Source organism: Danio rerio, chromosome 24 (assembly GCF_049306965.1).
Source record: "Danio rerio strain Tuebingen ecotype United States chromosome 24, GRCz12tu, whole genome shotgun sequence".
Classification (NCBI taxonomy): domain Eukaryota; kingdom Metazoa; phylum Chordata; class Actinopteri; order Cypriniformes; family Danionidae; genus Danio; species Danio rerio.
This window is the reverse complement of record NC_133199.1, coordinates 20,350,610-20,376,219: the sequence shown is the minus strand read 5'-3', so window position 1 is coordinate 20,376,219 and position 25,610 is coordinate 20,350,610. Positions and strand designations below refer to the sequence as shown.

General features: G+C 40.6%; 1 protein-coding gene and 1 long non-coding RNA gene across 6 annotated transcripts in view; both read right to left on the bottom strand.

The window, feature by feature from the left end:
- sema5a (sema domain, seven thrombospondin repeats (type 1 and type 1-like), transmembrane domain (TM) and short cytoplasmic domain, (semaphorin) 5A) overlaps window positions 1–25,610 on the bottom strand; it is a 404,793-nt gene that overhangs the window by 198,743 nt on the left and 180,440 nt on the right. For all 5 annotated transcript variants that reach the window (XM_073940463.1, XM_073940461.1, XM_073940462.1 and 2 more), the window contains one exon: window positions 10,784–10,883. In XM_073940463.1, the coding sequence (XP_073796564.1) occupies window positions 10,784–10,883 (100 nt within the window). The remainder of the gene's footprint in view (window positions 1–10,783; window positions 10,884–25,610) is intronic.
- On the bottom strand, window positions 6,585–10,483 carry LOC141380794 (uncharacterized). Its single transcript, XR_012399625.1, has 2 exons — window positions 8,198–10,483; window positions 6,585–8,154 (listed from the first exon to the last, which is right to left on the bottom strand). It is a non-coding gene; the product is annotated as an uncharacterized lncRNA (long non-coding RNA).

The following is a 25,610-nucleotide window of genomic DNA, read 5'->3' as shown; positions in this document are numbered from 1 at the left end:
CTTCACAAAAATGTATAAAAACGCTACAAAAGTAGAGCGTCTGTCAAGCTCTGCTGATGTCAAGAAAAAGGCCAGGGGTTACAGTGAAAAACTACCTTTTTTCCTCCGCTCCTCCCCACCTGTCTGCAAGGCTACATTTCTAAGTATCCTTTGTAAGTTTATTCTTTAAATAATTTCTGTGAATACAAAATGAGGATGATCACTTGCGCCAGAAGCTGTTGTGATGTGCACGACTGTTTAAAACACGTGCGCGCTCCCTTTTTCTTGCGTGAAATTGTGACTGGAAACGCAACTATAGCCATAGTGGCTGGTCAGGTCTTGATGATGAAGATGATTAGTATTAATATTACAGTGAAATAATTAATTAAATATGACCGTGCGAGGCGAGACGAGGCGACTCCACTCGCTCTGATCATACAGGTTTGGTTTTCAGCAGCGGGGTGGAAGGAGCCTCCACTCTTTCTGTAACAAGCTACAAGTCGTATATCTAACTAACTTAATCTTACTTATTAAACAAACCATTGATTCACTAGCTTTTCTGAATGGTATTACAGTAGTAGAATAAAGCCTAAGGTGGATATCTAGCGTTTTGCAAAAAATTAAAATAAAAATAAAAAAATAAAGTTATGTTATGTTATGCATGTTCTGGCCAAAACTAACTCAGAATCTTGTTGTTTTTAATCAGTCTTTGTATGTACTATTACATATATTTATGATGTTTTTTTTTTTTGTTTTTTTTTTCTACCAATTTAAGACGTTTGACAAAGTTAGGATAATATGTTGCAGTTTGGCATGGATTTGACTTATTTATGAACTATTTATGGGCAAAAAGTTAAATAAAAAAATATCCTGAATTTGAAAATATTGTGTTCCTGGCCTTCACTGAGCTCAAGTAATAGTTTAATGTATAAAAATTTTGAATAAACTTGACTGTATATATTATGTCCTAAATAATAATGTCAAATAACCAACATTTCTCAAAATGGATATATCTCATTTTGCAATGAAACTCTTCATATATATTGTATTCATGATTTAAAAAAAAAATATTACAGCTTATGCACTTCATAAGCTGGACACGTCATCAAGATGGTGCCTAGCATGTCCGCCGTGTTGCAAGCTCCCTGCAAACTTTGTTGACTTTTGTGTGTATACTTGTATTTTTGTCATTTTTCGTGCTGGATGTACACACTCTTATTACCTACGACAGATACACACTTCGGGAAATTGGCTCCCTCGTTGTACATCGAAGCGTACTCAGACACAGTTACATGCTTCATCAGAAAATGCATAGAAGACGTGGTCCCAACAAAAACTGTCCGTATCAACCCCAACCAAAAACCATGGATGAATGGCAAAGTTCATTACATCATTACATTACATCATCCACACTGATCCTCAACACTGGTGCTCCACAGGGCTGTGTTCTCAGCCTACTCTTGTACTCCCTGTACACACATGACCGTACAGCCAAACACAGCTCCAACGTCATCGTTAAATTTGCTGATGACACAACGGTGGTGGGCCTAATCACCGATAATGATGAGGCGGGCTACAGAGAGGAGGTGCACACTCTGACGCAGTGGTCTGAGGAAAACCACCTCTCACTTAACAACAGCAAAACAAAGGAGCTGGTGGTGGATTTCAGGAGGGAGAAGAGAGAACACCCATATCACCATCAACGGGACACCAGTGGAGAGAGTCAGCACTTTCCATTTTCTTGGAGTCCACATCGCTGAGAATTTTACATGGATTGCTTACACAGACGCAGTGCTAAGGAAGGCACACAGTGGAGTGCATCCTGTCTGGCTGCATCACCACCTGGAATGCAAATAGCACCAGCAGCAATCGCATAGGCCGCATTCTTTCCCTTCAGGACATCTACATTAGGCGGTGCATGAGGAAATCCAAGAGAATTTTTATTTTAGAATTTCATTTGCACTGTCTGTATTTTGCACTATTGTTGTATTTACACTATCTGTATTTTGTACTGTCTAGAGCCAGCACCTGAGCTTTTCACTCATCATATCACACGTGCTGCTGATGATGTGACAATAAAAGTGATTTGATTTGATTTGACTTATGTTCATAAGTACCATTATGCATCCCAGTACAGTTTAATAGTGCATTTGGACTTGAAAGCTACTACATGTGCTGTCACACTGAACAAGCAAATATTTCCTGTTTGATTTTTCCAATTTAAAAGTATATAAGTAACATGTCTGGTGTGTTTTGTTGTGTTTGACATGACCAGCAAAAACAGCACTTGATCAACAAAGAATGAGGTTAAACCAGATCATGACCAGCAAAAACCAACTTAAACTAGCAGCCATGACTTAAACCTACCTTCCCAGCATATTCTTGTTTTTATCAGCAGGGAATTCACTAATGACTAACACTAAAGTTTATTGTATTCAGAGGCCTTGTTAGCGTGTCTTACTCCCATGCAGTATCAGCTTGTATTCTTTTGATATATACTGTAGATGAACAAACAACTTTACTCATGTATTTTTGCTTATGAAATAAACTGAACACTCTTTTCAACAACACTTACTGGACATTTCACTTTGAAACTGCTGTGAAGCCTGCATGAAAAAAACATAATATAATTCTTTGCAAAAAGCGGCCACAGGCATGAATTAATTGCAACAATTTAAGTGAATCCATGTGGAATAGAAATTGGGGAGAAATGTGAAAGAAGCTTTTTTCAAAAAAAAAAACAAAAAAAAAAAAAACTATAAATAATACAAAACAACTAAATTGCCAAATTAATTGCTGAATAAATTGCAATAATATGCTCCCTATGCACATCAAACTTATCATACATAAATTACAATAACAAAGTTGAACTTTGGATTTTCACATGATCTGTATACCTGGCTGAAGGCATGAGGCAATCTGTACTGTATATTGTAGAAAAAAAACTCTTATGCAAAGCATGCAGCGTACTGTCACTTTAATGAGCCAGTACTGGACATTGCCTAAGGATATGGTGCCTGTTGAAAGCAGAAGGGGCCTGTAAATGCTGCATGCATTTTAATTCTTAGAAGTGAAAAAAAAAAAACAAAACAAGCAAACAAACAAAAAAAAAAACTCTATTTGGTTCTCCAAAAGTCTCAGGCTAAGTATATAACCTAGTTGAAATATTGTGTTCTGCCAACTCTAATCTCAAATGTACTTTAATATGTGGAACTACAAATCACATATCCGTCGGACATGATTTTACATCCATCTGTGAATGATGGAAGTACAAACACATTTGCCGAAACAATATGGTGCATAAGCTGAAAGTGGAGCCTGTCTTATTGTATAAGAGAGTAGAAGATAAATCAGGTTGCTGTGATTAACGTCCACTTACTGAATCGACATGTCTATTGATTGAGTTTCACTGCATTACCGTTAAAGCCTTTTGAGGTTCTCACTATCAATGGCTATTGCACAGACCACTGGGCCTTTATTTCTCTAATGACCACAAAGTTGCATAATCAGTATGAAGGTATTTGGATTGTACTGTGCTCGCTGTGGGTTATTCATGTTTATTTCTAGTTGTACTGTAAGTCCATTTGAATGCAGTTCTGCGGAGTGTCGGGCACAATGTGATCTGGCCAGGTGGGTCAACATCCTTTAAATCCTTATTCCTCATTAGTCATAGAAGAATATTATAATAAAATATGTACAAATGCACAAATACACATTTCATGTACCAAGAACTACATAACTTTATCCCTAAATTCAATCTGACTGGTCAACTTTTCACATTTTAACTGTAAGTATCTGGTTGTACTCAACATCACTATTTATAAAAATCAAAAAGATTCTCTGTCTGGCACTCCAATGACTGACTGCATTTTCAATGTGTAAATCTTGGTGGAGGGATTACGGTGTGGGGATCAGTATTTTCCAGGGGTTTTCCCTTAGTTCCAGTGACATAACTCTTACAGTTAATTAACTCTTGAGGATAGTTGACCTCAAAATGGAAATGCCATCATCATTTAGTAACACCCAAGTGATTATAAACATTTATGGCATTCTTTCCTCTATTGAACACAAAATGAGAAATTCTGAACAATATTGTGAAAAAGCTTCAACTGAAATCCATAGTAGAAACAAACAATATTATGGAAGTCATATGGAATCCAATCTAACAAGTGGAGGATGAGTAAATAATGACAGAACTTAAATGTTTGGGTGAATTAGCTCTTGGTATGCTTCCCCAAACCAAAACATGAATGAGTTTGGTGTGGAGGAACTTTTCTGTCCTGATCTCAACCCAATAACCACATTTAGGATGAATTAGAGCAGTTCTTTTGCAAGGTATGTTCATCTTAAAATGCAATTTAAAGACTTAACAAGGACATTATTATTTAGGACATTATAAACTGCTAACCATACCCCTTAAAATGACTTTCTCCTTAAAAAAAATCATTCATTCATTTATTGCTCCATTAAATATCACTTCAGAAGTATTTGAAAAAAGAATTCAAATTTCACAGGGGGCTGTATATATGAGGCATGACTAAATATTTTGCATTCTAAGCTGCTGAATTTTGGCAGGTCTGCTGAGTCTGGTGTTAGTAATTGGCAGAAACATCCTTTGATCTGCTGAGTGTCTTCTTGAGATCCCTGTTGCTCAGTGACCTTGAAAAGCATCATCTCCTCTGGAGATCCTTCACACAGTCCATTAGGCCAGACTGTGGCGTGCTTATGAGGGCTTGGGCATCGAAAACCCATCTGCTCCAGGGACAACTGCTCAAGCTGAAAGCATCATGGAGTTCCACCAAGACAAGACTTTTGTTTTCTTTTTCACAGCTCAATTTGAACAACATTGATCTACAGCCCCTGACTCACCCTGCCCATAGAGAAAAACCAGATTGTCAATTGTAATCTAAACTATAGCTGTCTAAGTCTTAGTTCTCAGTAGAGATGATCTGATACGATAACCATTTAGCTTATATTAGGGTACATAATCAATATAATAATAATAATAATAAAAATGCAATTCCATGCAGAACATTTTAATGTGTTAAATGTTTCATTTAAAGCAAAATTAATTTAAAATTATATTTTAATTCCTATAATATAATATAATATAATATAATATAATATAATATAATATAATATAATATAATATAATATAATATAATATAATATAATATAATTTCAAGTAAGGTGCAGTGAACAGGTGTACAGGTGAATTGAATAAACTAAATTAGCCATAGTGTATGAGTGTGTGTGTGCGTGTGTGTGTGTGTGTGTGTGTGTGTGTGTGTGTATGTGTGTTTCCCAGTACTAGGTTGTGGCTGGAAGGGTATCTGCATACAGTTGCAATAGTTGGTGGTTCATTCTTCTATGGCGCCCCCTGATAAATAGCCAAAGGAAAAATATAATAATATAATATAATATAATATAATATAATATAATATAATATAATATAATATAATATAATATAATATAATATAATATAATATAATATAATATAATATTCTTATCATTAAGAAATGGCACATTCTGAAATGAAATCAGCATAACACATACAAAAAATTAATAAATAAAATAAATAAATAGAGGAACAAAATACTATGATCATATACATTTTTATTAATATCTAATATTATCATTTGTAAAACAAAAAACAAAAAAAATATATATAAATAAGATAATATAATAAAAAAAAAGTATACTAACATTTTTATGACTCTGATTTTATGATTTACTGAGCTCCCCTTGTTCCAAACCTCAATCTAAAAAGCGTAACTGGATTCCACAGGTTCCAGCTGTTTTCTTTCGCCTTATTTGAGAGGTCTCCAAACCAAAGTACAAGACATACTGTATATTGACAGACAGAATCATTTGCTGGAACTGGTTGACTGAGTAAGCTTTCTCATTACAGCAACACAACAGTGCAGTATATCTAAAAAACCTACCGTATAGGTCAGAAGAGTCTTTTGATTGAGCCATTACTACTGATGTACACTTCTCTGTAACACCAGCAAGACATTTTTTGATGTTTAGAGGGAACAAAGAACCCCGACCGCAATACTTCCAAATGTTTGCCCAAGTCAGACTTGATAATTATGTGTTGCACTTTGGAGCAGGTTGTGAGAGCTAACTAACACTTTCCATCTCGTTACTTTGAAGTAAAATCCTAAAAATGCTCATGATACAAAGAATCACTAAAAAAGTGAATGTTAATCCCTGCTTTTCCAAGAAAAAAGTAATTATTCTAGCGCTTTCGGCCCTGTGGGTGAATGAACTGTTACAGTGCCTCATATCAAACCGTTTCTGCAGTTGTCACAAAATAATTGCTTGGAGACCATCCAGGCTGCTGACAGATCGGGAATATGAGATTAATTTGGCTGAAGATGTATGGCAGGACAGTGTGAAAGTCTATGTGGAAATCATCACACTCATTAATTAGAGCCGGACAGAGGAAATCCTATCCTATTCTCACATTCACTCTGACATTTTTTTTTTTATTTTAATGAAAGTATGTGTCGGTGAGAAGAATCTGTACCATTCTTTGTCTGGCACGAAAGTCTTGAGCTTTCATTGTGTGTGTGTGTTTTTTTTTTTTTTTTTTGAAGACTCGAATTATGTGTCACTATTGGCTAATCATGGAAACCTGGCAATTGTGACATTTTCGCAGTGGGATGTTGCTGAATATAGTCAAATATAGTCAAATGTAAGGCTTAGCAGACACATTGTCGCAACTGCTGACATTGAAACACACTCATTCGCATGGTGAGACACATGGACTGAGTGCTAATTAAACTAGCTACTGTATGTGTAGAATACAGAAACCCTTGTTATTGGTGACACTGCATGGTGGCCAGAAAATAAACTGCAATATAAAAGTAATTCACATTGTTGAGAGAGTTGTTAAAATAAATGTAACGAACAGGGGTCATAAACTGTTCTCTGTGGTTTACTTACAATGATATCAAGATTGTAACATAAAAACTATCATGGTGGCTTGAGAAATCCAACTATCTGTTATATTACATAAACTTATTATTCTTCTTCTGTCATTTACTTCTTCTTCTTCTTCTTCTTCTTCTTCTTCTTCTTCTTCTTCTTCTTCTTCATTTTCTTCTTTTATTTTAAGAAATCCTGTCCTGCTTGACTGTTCATACTACAACCACCAAACTAACTCCAAACCTCCAAACTACTTAGGGTTTTCCAAAAACTGACCTGGAAAATTCTGAAAAGTCCCATTGTCTTAACTTTGTGACCTCATAACTTAGCACCAGACTGTCAAACAGACTTAAGGTTGGGCTCATTTAACTCAGACTACCAATCTGCCAACCAATGATGACCTTTCAAGTTACTTCCCTGTTGAAAAATCCAGCTTAAACCAGCCTGGGATGGTTGGCTGGTTTTAGCTGGTCGATCAGCCTGGTTGTAGAGGGGTTTTGAACACTTCCAGGCTGATTTCCAGCCATTTCCAGCCTGGTCTTAGCTGGTCAGGCTGGGAGATGACCAGCTAACACCAGCTTGACCAGCCTAGCCAAGCTGGGAGTCCAGTCAAAAACAGCTATGTCCAGCTTAAACCAGGCTGGTCAAGCTGGTTTCTGCTGGATTTGGCTGGTCATTTTCCAGCCTGATCAGCTAAGACCAGCCTGGAAATGGCTGGAAACCAGCCTGGAAATGGTCAAAACCCCTCTTAAACCAGGCTGGTCGACCAGCTAAAACCTAGGCTGGTTTAGGCTGGATTTTTCAGCAGGGTTGCCATACCCTAGTAACCACTTACGGCACCATAGGAACTTTCCTATAGACTTCCATTATAAAAAACTGCCATTGACTTTACATTGGACATACTAACAAACATACAGTGTTGTAGCACTAAATGCGGGGGCCCCCCTGCACAGATTAATGACGAGGGGGGATTTTTTTTTTACTAGAAACATGCTAGCAACATGCTAATTAATACTAGAATCATGCTAATTTATGTTAGCAACTGCCTAGCAACTACTCAGAACACCTTAGCAATCACCTAGCAACACATTCGCAACTGCCAAGCAACTATTCAGAACAGCCTAGCAACCACATAGCAACACCTTAGCAACTGCCTAACAACCACTCAGAACCCCCTAGCAACTCCTAAGCAACAACCTAGAACACCTTAGCAACTGCCTAGCAACCACCTAGCAACACCTTAGCAACTACTCAGAATACTCTAGCAACCACCTTACAACACCTTAGCAACCACCTAGCAATGCCTTAGCAACCACATAAACACCCTAACAATGCCTTAGAAACTACTCAGAACACCCTAGCAACCGCATAGCAACACCTTAGCAACTACTCAGAATACTCTAGCAACCACCTTACAACACCTTAGCATCCACCTAGCAATGCCTTAGCAACCACATAAAACACCCTAACAATGCCTTAGAAACTACTCAGAACACCCTAGCAACCGCATAGCAACAACTTGCGATTGCCTAGCAACAACTTAGCAACCACCTAGAAACACCTTAACAACTACCTGGAACACCCTAGCAACCGCCTAGCAATACCTTAGCTACTGCCAAACAACCACTCAGAACACCTTAGCAACCGCCTAGCAACACCTTCACAACAAGTAAAAGCACTCTAGCAACTGTCTAGCAACCACTCAGATTGCTCTAGCAACCTTTCAGAACACCCTAGCAACCACTTAGCAACACAGTTTCACTTAGCAAACAGTTTAATTTTTTTTTAAACTATTTTAATTATTTAAACTTTAAAACTACTTCAAACTTTTAGACGAGGCTTTCTCAAGCAATCACAAAGTTTGTCTACGAACTTTACTTTTCTAGTTTACAAATAGCAGGCTACATTCTGACTTGTTTTGACCCTCCTCATTAAAACACAATTGGAATGAAGTAGGAAAAAACAACAACAAACAAACTAACAAGCTCTTACTGTTCTAGTGTGCCCAGAACTGCATTAAAAATAGTTCATTAATTTCCTAATGTTGGGATTAGAAAGAAAGCACAAAAGGCAACGTAATGCTTTTACATAAGACAGAACTACATTGTGCAAGATACTGTGCTAAAGGGGTATTTTAAATTTGAAAAAAATTATTTGTGAAACATTCACTGGTAAATATTTTTTAAGCCTTTCTTGAGACCTTATTAGTTTAAATAAACGTTTAAATAAAGTTTTCAGTGCAAATACAGAGAAGAGTGCTTTTACAGGAGGTTTGTCAAGCCCACTCAACCGTCTGGAGCACTTTTAGAAAAGCACAATATTTTTTCTAGACTTAAGGAGTGATTGTAAGGTTGTGAGATTGTAAGAATGTCAGATGCAAATGTGCAATATTTTGTAAGTCTTGGATAAAAAAAGTAAGATAAAAGTATTTTTTACAGGTGGTTTGTGAAGCCCACACACCTATGTGAAACACTCCTTATAGGGTATGCAGAGCTATGTCTCTTTGAGCTATGAAGGTTCCTTTCACAGCATTGATGTTGTAATATAATTAAAATATAACCAGTTAAATAGACTTTGCCATTCATTTAGTTGCTCAAGCATAAAACAAGATAAAAAGCCATTGGCCGTCGAGATAAAAAGCATGCGCCCATCAGGATTAGCAGGTTAATGCAGAAGCTAGCACTGAATATACTAGGATAAACTAAATGTTAAATTGTTAAAGAAATGGTGGGGAAAGTGTATTTTATAACAGTGCTTTTTGTACATTCTGAGACCCACTTTATATTGGATATCACTCAGCCAGTGGAGATTTTTTTCCCGCTTTTTTTTTTATTTTTAAAGAAAACAGACCATAAACGCGTCGATTTTGTAATGGCATACAGATCACCAGGAGCACTTGACCCAGATTACTGCAAAAAGTCCTTCCGCATACTTCAGCATATACCCTATTGCACAATGTTTTGGGATTTTTATGCAGTGTGTTAGGGACAAGAAGGAAGGGGGTCCTGGTATTGTCGATATTGGAGCCTATTTATCAATTTGGTTTCATCACGTACCAGAGGAGTTTTGGACAAAAGAAAGATAAAGGACTCACTTGGACAAACGCAGACTAATTTAGGCTCAATTTAGCTACTATGTAGATTTATTCCTTACTCTAGCTTGTTCCACAACAGACTAATAACCAGGCTAAGTTTGCTGTCAATTCTACTAGAAGTGAAGGTGTTTTACAGTCACTTGACCATTTACATACATTTTCGGACCATGGGAAATAAAAACAAGTACTTTCAGATATATTAGCAGTATTTTTATGTTCATTTATGGTTTCAGATTTTTGTACAATAAAGAGTTTAATAGGATAAAACACATAAAACAAATAACAATAAAAAAATATTTTAGTCCTCCACATAAAAGCAATAGGAAAAGCTTTCATCTTTGCAGTACACATAAAATTAACAAGAAAAAAAGAAAAATCAAATTGTTCTTGTAATCTAAAATTTAAATCTAAAAATGTACTTCCTGTTTCTTTTCAGTTAAATGCTCAGATTACGTATGTTTTAGGTATTGATACCTGTCAGTTTTTACAGAGCTTTAACAACAAACAGAAATGGTGATGAGAAGGTGTCTGTGAGGTTGTAATAACTCTCCCTAGGCCTTTTCCCAATATGTCTGAATGAAATGCCTACTTAACTACATTCAATCAGCTCGAAGTAGAAAAAGCAAACCACACAAACAGTTTTCTTATATAATATTCCATATATATATTTTTATAAAAGTAAAAAAAAATAAATAAAAAATAAAAATAAATAAAAAACCTTTGCAGCTTCCACAGAGTTTAAACTGAGAGTGAAAATGAAGAAGTTTGCAGTACCTTGCACCCACGATGAGTTCATTTTGGCCAGGGTCAAAGGTCAGCTGTGAATAATCGACAGTGCCTTCAGCTCTGAACCGGTGGATCCACGGCTCAATATCTGTAGAACAACAGAAGACACATGTCAGCGCACATCAATAACAGACTCTGCTCAATGTTTTCTTAATATATATTTTCCCTCGATTTATGGGCTCTGGAGTGTGTTGCTTTGTGTTTGTGTATGGTATGCATATCAGATGCTCTGGCTGTGGCGCCTGTCATATTAACCTCTGGCCTCTGCGTTAAAGCTTCATTCTTGGCTTGTCTAACATCTTTTTCTTTTTTGCCTTCCTTCTTCTGTGTAATGGGAGAGCTGCTGGGTTTGTGCTTCCAGTAATGCTGGCAATTGTTATTTTGTGCTATCGGCTATCGCTATGTGATGTAGTTTCACATAATAAATAAATAAATAGATGATAGATAGAGACAGACAGACAGACAGACAGACAGACAGACAGACAGACAGACAGACAGACAGACAGATAGATAGATAGATAGAGATAGATAGATAGATAGATAGATAGATAGATAGATAGATAGATAGATAGATAGATAGATAGATAGATAGATAGATAGATATATAGATAGATAGATAGATAGATAAACATTACATAAATAATAATAAACTGAAATTATTACCAGTTACTGGTAAAGCAAACAATATTTTTAAATATGTTTCAAAAAGTAAGTATCTTATTGTTTTTTATAAAGGCCATGTAGGATGATGGACTATATGTAATAATAATAATAATAATAATAATAATAATAATATTTCCTAGAGATGGGTTGCAGCTGGAAGGGCATCCGCTGCGTAAAAACTTGCTGGATAAGTTGGTGGTTCATTCCGCTGTAGCGACCCCAGATTATAAAATGGACTAAGCCGACAAGAGAATGAATGAATGAATGAATGAATGAATGAATGAATAAAAGAATGAATGAATGTATGAATGAATAATAATACATTAAATAATTCAACATTAAAAGCATTTAGTTTTTAGTGTCACATAATATCATATTACCTAATCAATCATAATGCTTAATAAATATTTCTGCATGTATTATAATGTCCTTCATGCAATAATAAACACAGCATAAGCAAAACAAAAACAGTTAAGTGAATAAATTAAAAATAGCCTACAACCTTCCTTCAATGAAGTTGTTTTATTTGAAGAATCAGTTTAACAGCTCTACAGCAGAACAAAGCCTCCTCTAACTCTGATGTGGTTGTTTTTCTTCTGAAGAAAAGTGGCTCAAGCATACAAAGGGAAGCCAGAATTCCCTAAAGATCCACAGCATCAGCTACCACAATGTTCCTCCATAAATCTTGCAAGTCTCTATTGGATAAGTCCTATAACTTCAGGTTGAGTGGAGCTCGTAAGTGAATATGGAGACATTTGATTCTCTTCTTGGTACTCCAATGTTTTTGAGAAGAGATTGTCTGCAGAACAAACCACTGTTATTCAATGTCTTGCTTAATTAACCTAACTTGCCGGGATAACACAATAACCTAGTTAAGTCTTTAAATTGCAATTTAAGCTGAATACAAGTACTGTCATCAGAGCAACGACTAAATAAATGAGTTATAATATACTGGGCTTGACAATAACACCTGCCAGCCCTCCAAATGCGCGCAGATTTCAGCTGTGGTGGGTTAGACAGACACCCCCACTCGTCACTAAAGATTAGAGTTTTAGTTAAAGACAGCTTGTCATTATGCCTGCAAATGTGCTCTTAGAACCGAGAAGCAGCACGACTGGTAACTGTTCACGCAAGCAAAAAAAAAAGCAGGTGAACACCGAATGAGAGGATGATCAGGCATGTGGTGAGACACAGGTGATACTCGCTCACAGTTGCCACTTTCACTTTTACCAAACTTTGAACTAATTATTACTGAGCCTAATGTTAATTGTGTGCAGGTGATCAAGCTTTCACTACCGCATACAGAAAGTTTTTCACCTGCTTTTGTTAGCTTGTAGTAATTTCTGTTAATATGGTTTAAATATTATCCTTTACAATAACATTGCTTTAATAGGAGATTAACTCACCATTTATCTATAGTTCCCCTTCGGGGGGAACTTCAGCACTATAAGTGGATTTGATTTGTAAAATCCACGCATTGGGAGGTTCGGTTCAGAAGCTACTCGTCTGAAAGAGTATTGAACGGGCCAATTAAGAATGAATTGGCAGCGCAAGCCTGCGCAGGTGAGCGGCATAAGCAATCAACTGAGTATATAAGCTCACCTGGCGCCAGCAGACGCTATCCTTTTCGCTTCAGAGACTTTCTGATCGAGTCGATGAGGGTTCCTCCTGCTGTGACCAGCGATTCTGAGCGAACGAGAGCATTCTCCCGGTCCAGAGTGTGTACACGCAGTGGCAGACGGTCGAGCTGGGTTTCTCCCTTGCCTGGCGTTCTTTGGGTCTGGTCCTCCAGAGCGGTGCGTATAAAGTTGCAAACTTCACAGAAAGAGCAACACAGTCGTGCAGCACGTCCTTATCAGGACGGCGCTCCGACTGTGCGTTTCTGGATGCGGTGGTTTCCTGTCCTCGGATGATGGGCGCGGGCACTGCGTTACATGTCTGGGGGTCCAGCATGTTAATGCGCTGCTCGCGGGCAGTTCATGTCGTCATTGCGATGCCATGACTGTTGCGCAAGATCGCGGTTAGCCTTTGCAAAAGGGTGAACCACCCCAGTTGTCCCCTGCTCTGCAGCGGGCACTCGGGCAGATCTGAGGGTTTCAGCGAGAGATAATCCGTCGCCCACGGGCCCGCGGACCTCCCGCTCCTCTAAGCGCTCCATCCAAGCTTCGGGCGGGGGAAGCGATCCGTCTAACAGATGGTAGCCCTTACGCCCGATGACACCGGAGACCAGATGTCCACCGCGGCATCGGAGGGTGGGCTTTCATTGTCCGATGATGGTCCAGACCCGCTCGCCCCCTTCGGGCTGGTGAGCGCTGTCACTACGGATCCTGAAACGGACATGTTAGCCGTGCTTTCCCGGGCTGCTTCGGCCGTGGGTTGGAGATGGTTTATCCCCCAGCTCCGCGGCCGGACCGACTAGAGGGGCGTTCCCTTCTTCCCGGAGGTGCACAGTAGGCTCACGCGGTCTTGTAAAGCACTTTTTTTCTGCTCGTGCTGCGTGTTCCTCCACCCTAACCACTCTTGACGGTGAAACAGCCAGGGGGTATGTGGCGATTCCTCAGGTTGAGTGCGCGATGGCGGTAAATCCGCGCGGCGCCTCTTCTTGGCGGGATCCGCCTCGTCTCCCATCCAAAGCCTGTAAGTTATCTACCTCCCTTGGAGCTAGAGCTTACATAGCTGCGGGCCAGGCTGCTTCCGCCTTGCATGCGATAGCCACCTACTAGCGCTACCAAGCGCAGGCGCTGGCCGAGCTGCACGAGGGTGGGTCCAACCCAGGCTTACGAGCTTCGCACCGCCGCCGACTTAGCTCTTCGGACTACTGAGTCCGCTGCGTGTGCGTTGGGGAGGACGATGTCCACATTAGTGGTCCAGGAGCGCCACCCCTGGCTGATATGCGCAAAGTCGACAAAGTCCGCTTTCTTGACTTCCCCATATCCCCAGCCAGGTTCGGCGACACTGTCTGTGAATTCACCCAGGAATTCAAGGCGGTGAGAGAGCAGTTGGTGGGTGATGTCTTATCGGCGGTCCGTAGCCCGCTCCGCCCGCCGTGCCATTCATACCTGCTCCTCGCCGAAGGCGCCCGCCTACGAGAGCTGCTCCGCCCCCGCACACGCCTCAGGCGGAGCGAGCGCGTCGGGCACCTCGGAAGCAGGCAGCCCCCCTGCCCAGAACGCCGCTAAGTCCGGCAACGGACCGCGAAGCGCCCCTGGGACAGGCCATCTGGAGAAGAGGGAACTTGCTCTTTCCCCGCTGGAGGGCGGGGCCCCATTTCCAACGGCACTTTTTACTGCCATGAAAACATTATGAAAGGGCACTTTTCACTTCCCCAGATGTGACAGCCCGAAATCTGCCAGTCTGGGACGCTATGCTTTCTAGCTTGCAGATTCGGTGCGTTTCGCCAGTGGCTCACGAGCGCTGGGAGGACGGTCTCCTTTCTCCCACCCCTCGAGCCTCCCCTCCGGAGCTCGGGTTTGGAGTGAGAGCAAATATCTCACCCCCAGCTTTTCCGTGGGACCCGCGAGCTTCCCGGATCAGCACACCCACTCCGCGCTGCCCCACTGCTGGTACGTCAGCGATTGTAGCGATGAGTCCATTAGCGAGAGCTCTGCCTGCCTGGTTAGCGCGGGCCAGCTCTTCGCGGTGGCTCATACGCACAATCAGACTCGGCTATGCGATTCAGTTCGCGAAACGGCCCCCCAAGTCACGGGTGTGTATTCACCAGGGTCAGCCCCCTGTCCGCCCCTGTCTTGCGAGAGGAGATTGCTGTCCTCCTGGCGAAGGATGCAATCGAGCCGCTCCCTCCAGCCGAGATGGAGAGTGGGTTTTACAGCCCACGCTTCATCGTGCCCAAAAGAGCGGTGGGTCACGGCCAATCCTAGATCTGCGCGTTTTGAACCGCTGCCTGCACAAGCTGCCGTTCAGAATGCTCACGCAGAAGCGCATCCTCCGGTGCGTTCGTCCTCTGGGTTGGTCTGCAGCATTAGACCTGATGGACGCGTATTTCCATGTCTCCACTCTTCCTCGCCACCGACAGTTTCTGTGGTTTGCGTTTGAAGGTCGAGCTTGGCAATACAAAGCCCTCCCCTTCGGGCTCTCTCTGTCTCCGCGGTTCCTCACCAAGCCCGCGGAGGGTGCCTCATCGCCCCTTCGGCTCGCGGGCATCTGCATACTCAATTTCTTTACGACTGGCTGATTTTTGCCCTCTCTCAGAGCAGTTGATTATGCACAGAGACAAAGTGCTCTGGCACTTCCACCTGTGGGGGTTTCAGGTCAACCGAGAAAAGAGCAAACTCGCCCCCGTGCAGAGGATCTCTTCTCTCGGGCTGGAGCTGGACTCGGTCACCATGGCAGCGCGCCTCTCCGGAGAGCGCGCTCAGCTGATGCTGTACTGTCTGAGAGAGCTCGACAGTAAAATAGTGGTCCCACTGAAACTATTTCAGAGGCTCCTGGGGCATATGGCATCCGCAGCCGCTTCATGCCGCTCGGATTATTCTATATGAGACCACTTCAGCACTGGCTTCACGATCGAGTCCCCAGACGCGCATGGCACGCGCGCGCACACCGAGTCTCTGTTACTGCGCTGTGTCGCCGCGCCCTCAGCCCTTGGAGCGACCCCTCGTTCCTACAGACCTGGGTGTCTCTAGAACAGGCGTCCAGTCTTGTTGTCGTTTCAGCAGACACTTCCAACACGGGCTGGGGGGCTGTGCGTTGCGGGCATGCGGCTGCGGACCTGTGGAAAGGTACCCAGTTGCATTGGCATATCGCCTGGAGCTGTTGGCAGTGTTCCTCGCTCTCCACCGTTTTTTTCCGGTGCTGGAGCGGCAACACGTGCTGGTCAGGACGGACAGTACGGCGGCGGTGGCGTATATCAGCCGTATAGGGGGTATGCGCTCTCGCCGCATGTCTCAGCTCGCCCGCCGTCTGCTCCTCTGGAGTCATCCGCGGCTGAAATCGCTGCACACCATTCATATTAAGGCAAGCTCAACCGTGCAGCCGATGCGCTCTCACGGCAGCCTTGCGTCCTGGAGAATGGAGACTCCACCCCGAGTCTGTTCAGCTGATATGGGCGCGATTCGGGGAAGCCCAGATCGATCTGTTGCTTCCCCCGAGATCGCTCATTGCTAGTTGTTCTTTCCCTGACCGAGTGCTCTCGGCACGGATGCACTGGCTTACAGCTGGCCTCGGTGCACGCGCAAATACGCGTTTCCCCCAGTGAGCCTGCTCGCGCAGTTACTGTGCAAGGTCAGGAAGAGGACGAGGAACAGGTTGCTGGTTGCGCCCCTCTGGCTCAACCGGACCTGGATGTCAGAGCTCTCCCTCGCGATAGCCCTCCCCTGGCAGTCCCTTCGAGAGAGCACCTACTCTCTCAGGGACAGGGCACCACCTGGCACCCTCGCCGATCTTTGAAGAGATTTTAGACGCGAGGAAGACTTAGGTAACCTCCGATTGCGGTGGCTAATACCGTCACTCGGGCTAGAGCCCCCTCCCCGAGCGCGCCTATGCCCTGACGTGGAGTCTATTCACTGAATGGTGTGTCTCTCGCTGAGAAGACCCCCGTAATTTGCCAGATCAGCGTTGTGCTTTCTTTACGCCGAGAGAAGCTGGAGAGCAGGCTGTCGCCCTCCACACTCAAGGTTACGTGGCTGCCATCTCCGCTCTCATAACGCGGTGGCTGGCAGCACCGTGGGAACGCATAACCTCATCATCCGGTTCCTCAGGGGCGCTAAGCGAATTAATCCACCCCGCCCCCTCTCATGCCCTCTTAGGATCTCGCCCTCGCTACACAAGCCGCGTCAGATCCCTTCGATCCTCGACTCAGTATCTTCTGTCCCTGAAGACAGCTCTGCTGGTCGCGTTGATATCGATTAGAGGGTCGGGGACCCGGAGGCATTTTTCGGTCAGTGACTCGTGCCTGTAATTGGGCTGGCTTCTCTCACGTCCTGAGACCCCGCCCGCGATATGTGCCCAAGGTTCCTACCACTCCGTTTTAATACGAGGTAGTGAGCCTGCAAGCGCTGCCCTCGGAGGAGGCAGACCCAGCCCTTCTTTATTGTCCAGTTCGCGTTTTGCATATTATCCGGACCGCACTCAGAGTTTAGATAATCTGAGCAGCTCTTCGTCTGTTATAGCGGTCGGCAGCAGGGAAGTGCCGTACCGAAATAAGTTCCCACTAGATTGTGGATGCCTTTCTTTCACTATCAGAGCCGAGATGAGCCGCGTCCCCCGAGAGCGCGTGCGCACTCCACTCGGAGTTTCGTATCCTCTCGAGCGCGCGCACGCGGCGCCCCTCTAACAGACTTCTGTAGAGCTGCGGGCTGGGTGACACCCAACACATTTGCAAGGTTTTACAATCTGCGAGTGGAGCCGGTTTCCTCAAGGGTATTAGGTAACCCTTGGTGATTGAGGAAACAATTCGGTAGGGTGTTGAAACACGCTTGCTGCGCCATTTTCCCTAACACGGAGATACGTGCGCCTTTTTATCTGTCAGTAAAGTTCCCCGTCAGGTGAGCCCTGCAGATTCCTCCGTGGCCCCCAGCACTGACTCAGCGGAGGAGTCACTTGCTGGCCCACTACGTTGTAGGTCTGCCCGCTGGTCAGCCCGCGTTTTGGGTAAAGGTGCCTGCTATGCGTGATCCCCACTAGGCGATCCCATATGCTTATTCCGCCACGGTTAAGTCCCCCCCCTGGGCGGACCCGTGTCTTCCCTCCCCGCTAACCACTCTTTTGCTATGCGTACTCCCCCTTTTTAGGGCTAGTCCATATGTAAATTCTGCCATCTATCCCCCCTCGGGTAACGGATGGCCTCCGCAGCGTCCTCCCTATCGGGATTGCACGCTTACCAACGTACTGTCGTATTTCCTAGAATTATCTAGATGCTCACGACTTCCCAAAAAATATATCTAAATCCGTAAAACTTCTGTTGAAGTAGGATAAATTAGGGCCAGGGACACGTTGGAGGACCGCGCCCCCCATGATGCGGGTGCGTCACGCTTGCTTGACTATCTCCTCATCGGGGGTGTTGGTAAGGTGCAGTCATTATGGCGCTTTCAATGGGCTCCCAATGCGTGGATTTTACAAATCAAATCCACTTATAGTGCTGAAGTTCCCCCCGAAGGGGAACGTTCGAGGTTACTAAAGTAACCCTTCGTTCCCCGAGGAGGGGAACGGAAGCACTATACTCCGTCGCCATAATGACTGTCCCTTAGCTGTTGAAAGTCTCTTCAGCTTAAAAAGGATAGCGTCTGCTGGCGCCAGGTGAGCTTATATACTCAGTTGATTGCTTATGCCGCTCACCTGCGCAGGCTTGCGCTGCCAATTCATTCTTAATTGGCCCGTTCAATACTCTTTCAGACGAGTAGCTTCTGAACCGAACCTCCCAATGCGTGGATTTTACAAATCAAATCCACTTATAGTGCTTCCGTTCCCCTCCTCGGGGAACGAAGGGTTACTTTAGTAACCTCGAACGTTACCGGATGATGTGAGACTTTTAGCCTGGACAGAGTACTGTGTATAGTTTTAGATAAATGAGAATATTTTTTTTTAAATGTCAATTGTTTTTTTTAAGAACATTATTGTTGAATAAAAAGTGCATGTACACAGCTATATTAAGCTTGTCTTGACACATTATTTAAAATTTGTGGCCAGAGAAAAAAAAAAAGATAAATTCTTAGTGTTCAGCCCTAAAAATCAAATAAAATAAAAATATAAAATGTTAAGGAGGCATGTGGACATAACACATAATTTAAATCAAGTAATTTTAGCATTCCAATGTCAAATTTATGCAAATAAAATATTTTTTCTAAACAACAAAATTGTGGCTAGTGAAAATGGCGAGTGGCTAGTAACGCTGTATATATTATATTATAGGTGGGCATAGATCAATTTTTTTAATCTAGATTAAAATGGCTCATCTGAATTCTGCCGAAGGCATTCAGAATATGTGTGCTATCCAAATAAGAAGTCTTTAAGAAGAGGTTTCTAAAGCCAGGTGGCGCATTAGACCAGGGGCTCATGTCCTGTTTTCAAAATGCATCACAAACTGCTTGAGAAACTGTTCTACTATGATAATTGATGATGAAAATAAATTATGTTCAATAACAAGTACTTATGTTTTCTAACTGTTTATTCTGTTAAACATAAATTTTGAACTGTAGGCCTACATGAGCTCGAACAGCGATTTTTGATCTCCTTAATCTCAAAAAATTCATAACGGAACTAAACAGAAATGGAATTAAGACATGTGGAGTATGCATATATTAGTCGCATTATTGAAGTAAACACCGCGATCAGTAAACACTGCCATGTAGGACTTTTCGCCATATTTTGCGACAATATCCACACACACACATGGCTGTCAGTAAAGGACCGCGCACACACACACCCACACACACCAACACACACACACACACACACACCCACACACACACACACACACACACACACACACACACACACACACACACACATACACACATACACATACAGACACACACACACACACACACACACACACACACACACACACACACACAAACACACACACACACACACACACACACACACACACACACACACACATCATGAAATGTAGAAGTTTTTTTCTTTCCATCAGCGTGTGGTAGTAAACTCCATAACACTTTCACCAGTGCATGAGTTAAAGTGAAACTCCCGATCTGCAGTTTAAGTCAGGCATCCTGCTGATTTAATTCAGAAGGGCACATTTTTGCCAGATGGCTCACCAGTCAGGTATATTGTACATCCACGCTAAAATATCACGATAAAAGTCATCATAGCTTGCGTAGAATAGACCCAGCTCACAATCCAACTGTGAGAATAGATTATTGGTAATATTTTTTTATCGCGCGATAAGAGTCGATATATATATATATTCTCAATACTATTGCCATAGCAAACTATTACTATTGCCATAGCAAACTGTGAGAGATATAACTTTCAAGGGATTTCAAGGGGTGGATACATTTAACACAACAAACAGAGTTGTTGAATGTTAAAATAAGGTGAATTTAATAAAAATAAGGAACATACTGGATCTGTTTCTTCACTCTTCTTTATTCTTTTTTAATGTATTATAGAAGTATCGGATCGGTTTTCGTATCAGTAGATCCTCAAAATTAAATGACTCGCACTCGAAAAAAACTGATTGACACATTACATATATATATATTAGGGATGCTCAAAATAATCGATTAACCGTTAACTGAAAGGGTGCGTTTGTGACCGATTAATGCTATCAGTTAAACGATTAAAATGATTATTTTATATAACTCTAGTTTGGCTGCATAAGGGGCCGATTGAATGCGCCTTTGCGTTAAGAGGGGCATCTTTTGCACGCGGCTCATCCCAGAGCAGCAGTTTGTGTTGTCAAGACAACTAGAGAGAACTTTTAAAGAGCTTGGTTTCCGCTACATTCATTCTTTCATGGCGGGGACCAAAATGCATCCATCCACGACTACATTACCCATTCAAAACATTCAGTTATTGTTGTTGTTGTTTTTAATAGCAGATTATAATCGCATCAAAACGTATTAAAAGGTAAGTGGATTATAACAGCCCAAACTTTTCTGTAACCGTATAGTGCTGTGCGCTATCTGTTTAATCATTTGGGGTTACGTGCTGACTGACTGACAGGTGCGCGATGCGTGAGGCCAGCAAACATGCAGAAGCTTTCAGTTAAGATGAACACAGTTTCTATAGTTATACTTTATTTAAAGATAAAGATAAAGTATGACTCTGTATATAATCACTCTATCTTGCTGGAGTTTATAGCCGTTTCGGTTTACTTTAGGACGCATTAATGCCGCTCGGAAGGTCTAATCGCTGTTTTAAGTTATCCAGAGCTGTATGAATGTACAAATCTTGAATTTCACTATATTATTAAATATTACAATTGTAAAAACATAGACAGCAACACTTTTGCACAACCGATACCCAGCTGATTCAGTCGTTTCATAAGAGGACCGCGCTTCTTCTGTTCTTTTTTCCTTGTCAACATAAAGGCTGTGAGGTGCGCCTTGCGTTTTTTGAATAAAAAAAAAAACACGTTAGCTGTGGTCGGCCACTTGTTTTACTGCAAGACATACTTAACTTGCAGGACGATAACGTATAGCCCGTGGCTACAGACACATTTGCCAAAGAAGCAAAATGGAAAAAGAATATTGCTGTTTGAAACAGACGTGTTGGTGCCAAAAAAAGCGTTGATGTTGACCTGGATCTGCGTCATAAACGCAACAAATAGGCTTTACCTTTAATTTTACAGCTTATAAAGCATGTATGCACATTAATGCAATATCATATTTAAACAACACAACTGTTTACAAAATTTCAACATATGCGCGCGTTGTTGTTGTCTTTTCATCACGCAGCGCGCACTTGAACCGCGAGGGAGAGAAAGGAAACCATCAGGACATATTCTTTAAAATAATGATTTCTATTAAAAATATAGAAAGGTTTATATATATATATATATATATATATATATATATATATATATATATATATATATATATATTTATTTTATTTTATTTTTTTTCTTTCTTTTCAATTTATAGGAATTTAGATTTGAGAAAAGACTGTCAAAATAGCAATTCATTGCTTTCTAGTTTTCTGTACTTAAGAACTTAAGACAGTTATTTCAACTTGGCCAACTTATTTGATGTATTTTGTGCTTAGCCCTGGTTTCTTTTACATCATGAAAAATCATGCATTCCCACTAGATGAATAGTTTTTCTTCAAGAGCAGTGACTGGTCAGAATGCTCATAGAGTAGAGCAAAGACTCATTTGTGCGCCCATAATGTTTCTTGCAATAGACAACATTAGTAATTTAGCCATCAAATTAAAAACTAATGTTTTAACAGTTTTTTTTTTTTATTTCCCAAATATTTTCAGCCAGAGTTCAACAAGATTTTCCAAGGTCTGCAATGTTTTAATGCAAGGACCTTCAGATCATGTGTTCATGTTCTATTGATATCTTTATCAAATATATTTTTGGCAGAAATAAATATTTACTGTATACTGTAGTCAAAGCAAAAACTCTCACTATCAGCATAATTCACAAACACATAAACATCGATTATGCACTGTACATTAAGGTAACATTCAGTTTTTCTTTTTTTTTTTCTTTTTTTTTTTTTTACATCTGCAAAGATAAAATAAATATACTAATAGTGTAATGTTAATTTCAAGGCCAGCACATAAAATAACAGTACATTTACATTTGGTCATTTAGCACATTGTTTCTCAACCATGTTACTGGAGAACCACCAACACTGCATGTTTTGGAAGTTGCCTTTGTCGGGCACACAATTACAGCCCCTTTACTCTCTGCTAACAATAACATGATGTTCCTCCAGAAAAGTGGTTGAGAAACATTGATTTAGCAGACACTTTTGTCCAAAGCTAATCACAAAAGAAGAGCATTGTGTGATTCATCAAGAAGAGGCAATACAAACAAGAATAAATACTTATGAAAGGAACTTGTAGTGTTCAGAGATATTCTATAGTTGAGAAGTGTTTTTAGCTGTTTTGTGAATGATCTCAGCTAGAAATGTTCTCTACATGTTCTGAGAATATTACCAAGCAATGTTGCATTACTGTTTTCGGTGGGTAGTTTATTAGTTCCCAGAACATTCTCTTAAAAGATAGGAAAACATTTTCTAGAAAGATTCTAACCACATTTGCAGCTAACAATTTTAGAACATTATATTCTAACATTTTTATAACATTATTAATGGGTAGTTTTCTTTAAGTTGCCAGAATGGTCTCTTTAATAGTAGGAAAACAATCTCTAAATACATTCTAAATAAGTTTCGAAGTAACATTGCAACAAAATTATAGCATTTCAACGTATTGTTTTATTTCACTTCCTAGAACATTCTCTTAAAAGATAAGAAAACATTCTCTAAAAAAATTCTAAACTTGTTTAGTCGTAACATTGTAGAAACATTAAAATAAGTATAACATTTCAAGGTATTGTTTTATTTTTCTTCCCAGAACATTCTCTTAAAAGACAGTTAAATGTTCTCTAAAACATTCTAATCCCGTTTAATGGTACCATTGTTAAAATATTATACGCTAACATTTTCAGCAGATATTTTGTTGTAGTTCCCAGAAAGCCTTATATAAGTCAGGACAATATTTTCTAAATATTCTACATGTTTGTTAATAACATTGTTTGTTTTCTTTTTTCTTTCCAAAATATACAGTAAAGATATAACATACACAAAACACTCTCAATAACTATTTAAAATATTTAATTTTACTGTAGCAATGTAAAAAAGAGAGTTTAAAGCACTGCATTTTCTTTCATTCTTGTGCTCATTGTATAACATGTGTAACAAATAAAAAGAAAAAAAAAGAAAACAATTTTTAAAATCTGGTATATTTAAAACGAATAATTTGCTGACACATAATACAAATTTTACTAATTGTATGAAATACTAATGAAATGTCACTTTAAATCTGTATGCTTTGCCACTATTTTTGAAAATAAAAATAAGTTTTTGAACATAACATTTTATATATTTTAATATATAAAAGTACAGGTTAAAATTAGTATGTTCATTGTCTTTCTGTCTCGTTATTGAAAATAAATCATGTTCTTACAACATTTCTCTAATGTGACTGTGAAAATGTAGTTACTTTGTTTTTTATAAAACATTGTGAAAACATTTTCTAAGAGAGCATGGTTTAATCTGGTGACATTTCAATAATCTTAAAATGTTTTTAAAATGTTGCAGATTTGTTCTAGCTTTGTTCAAATGTCTTATTGTTAGAACAGTCTACAAAGAAACATTCCACATCTCACATCTCAATGATGTTCTTAAAACATTTCTCAATGTGTCTGTGAGAATGTTCTTACTTTGACTTTATGAAACATTGTGAAAATGTTTTCTGAGAAAAAATTGTTTAATCTGGTCCCTTACCAACATTTTCAAAACATTGCTAGAATGTTCTTGTTCATGGTTTTGAGGAAAAACATTTTTTTAATATTCATTGGATATTTCATCAAAATGTTTTCTTTAAAACTTTAACACAACCTGTAGGGAATGTTAGCCAAAGTTGAGAGAACGTTCCCTTCTAGCTGGGATGCCAGCAGTAACAACTAGTCGATAATATTACTCAACTTTACTCTACAAATACATACAAAAGAACGCTTTGGTTACTAAGGTAATGGAAATGGAAATGGGGGGAAATGGGGGGAATGGAAATTCTATGTGGAACTATAGAATTCCACTATGTGGATTTAGTTTAGTAAGCCAATCATCTGAAAGAGTATATAAATGGGCCAATGAAATGCCAATGACTTCGCAGCTTCAGCTTGCGCAGCTGATGCTCATTGCAATCAATATGGCAATATAGACACAGCACGTGCAAAGCTAAGCATCCTTTTTTAGCTGAAGAGACTTTCACCTCAACAGCTAAGGGGCAATCATTATGGCAAAGGAACATAGCATTTCCATTCCTCCCTCTGGGAATGAGGGTTACCTTAGTAACCGGAGTGTTCCCCTTCAGGAGGGGAACTTCAATGCTATGTGGAAAAAATGTCCACTATGGGGAAATGTATGTAAAATGCCATGATGATTGAACCTTATCTTCGCCTCCGATGAGAAATTTGCCAGGCAAAAGAGAGCGTGAGTGCACCTGCATCACCAGAGGCGCTGTCTTCCAACGTGTTCCCTGGCCCTTTCTATTCCCACTTCAACAAAAGATTTACGGATTTACCTATATTTTTTGGGAGCCGCAAAGTGTCTAGATAATTTCTGTGTGACACACAGCGGCAGATGGTCGAGCTGGGTTTCTCCCTTGCCTGGCGTTCTTTGGGTCCGGTCCACCAGAGCGGTAAGTCGAAACCTCTTCTGCTCCATCAGTTTTTGACTAAGGTTCTAACATTTTATCTGTTTGTTCATTCTTTAATGTCAAAATAGCAATCAAAAGCCCCACCCTCTTTTGAAAGCAACAGCTCATTTGCATTTAAAGTGACACACACAAAAAAGTTTTTGCTTACACCCAAATTGTGTAAAATTTGAAACAGTGATCTGAAGCATATTATGAGCTGAAACTTTCCAAACCCATTCTGGAGACACTAGAGGTTTATTTTACATTGAATAGTTATGCTAAATTTACTAAAATGAT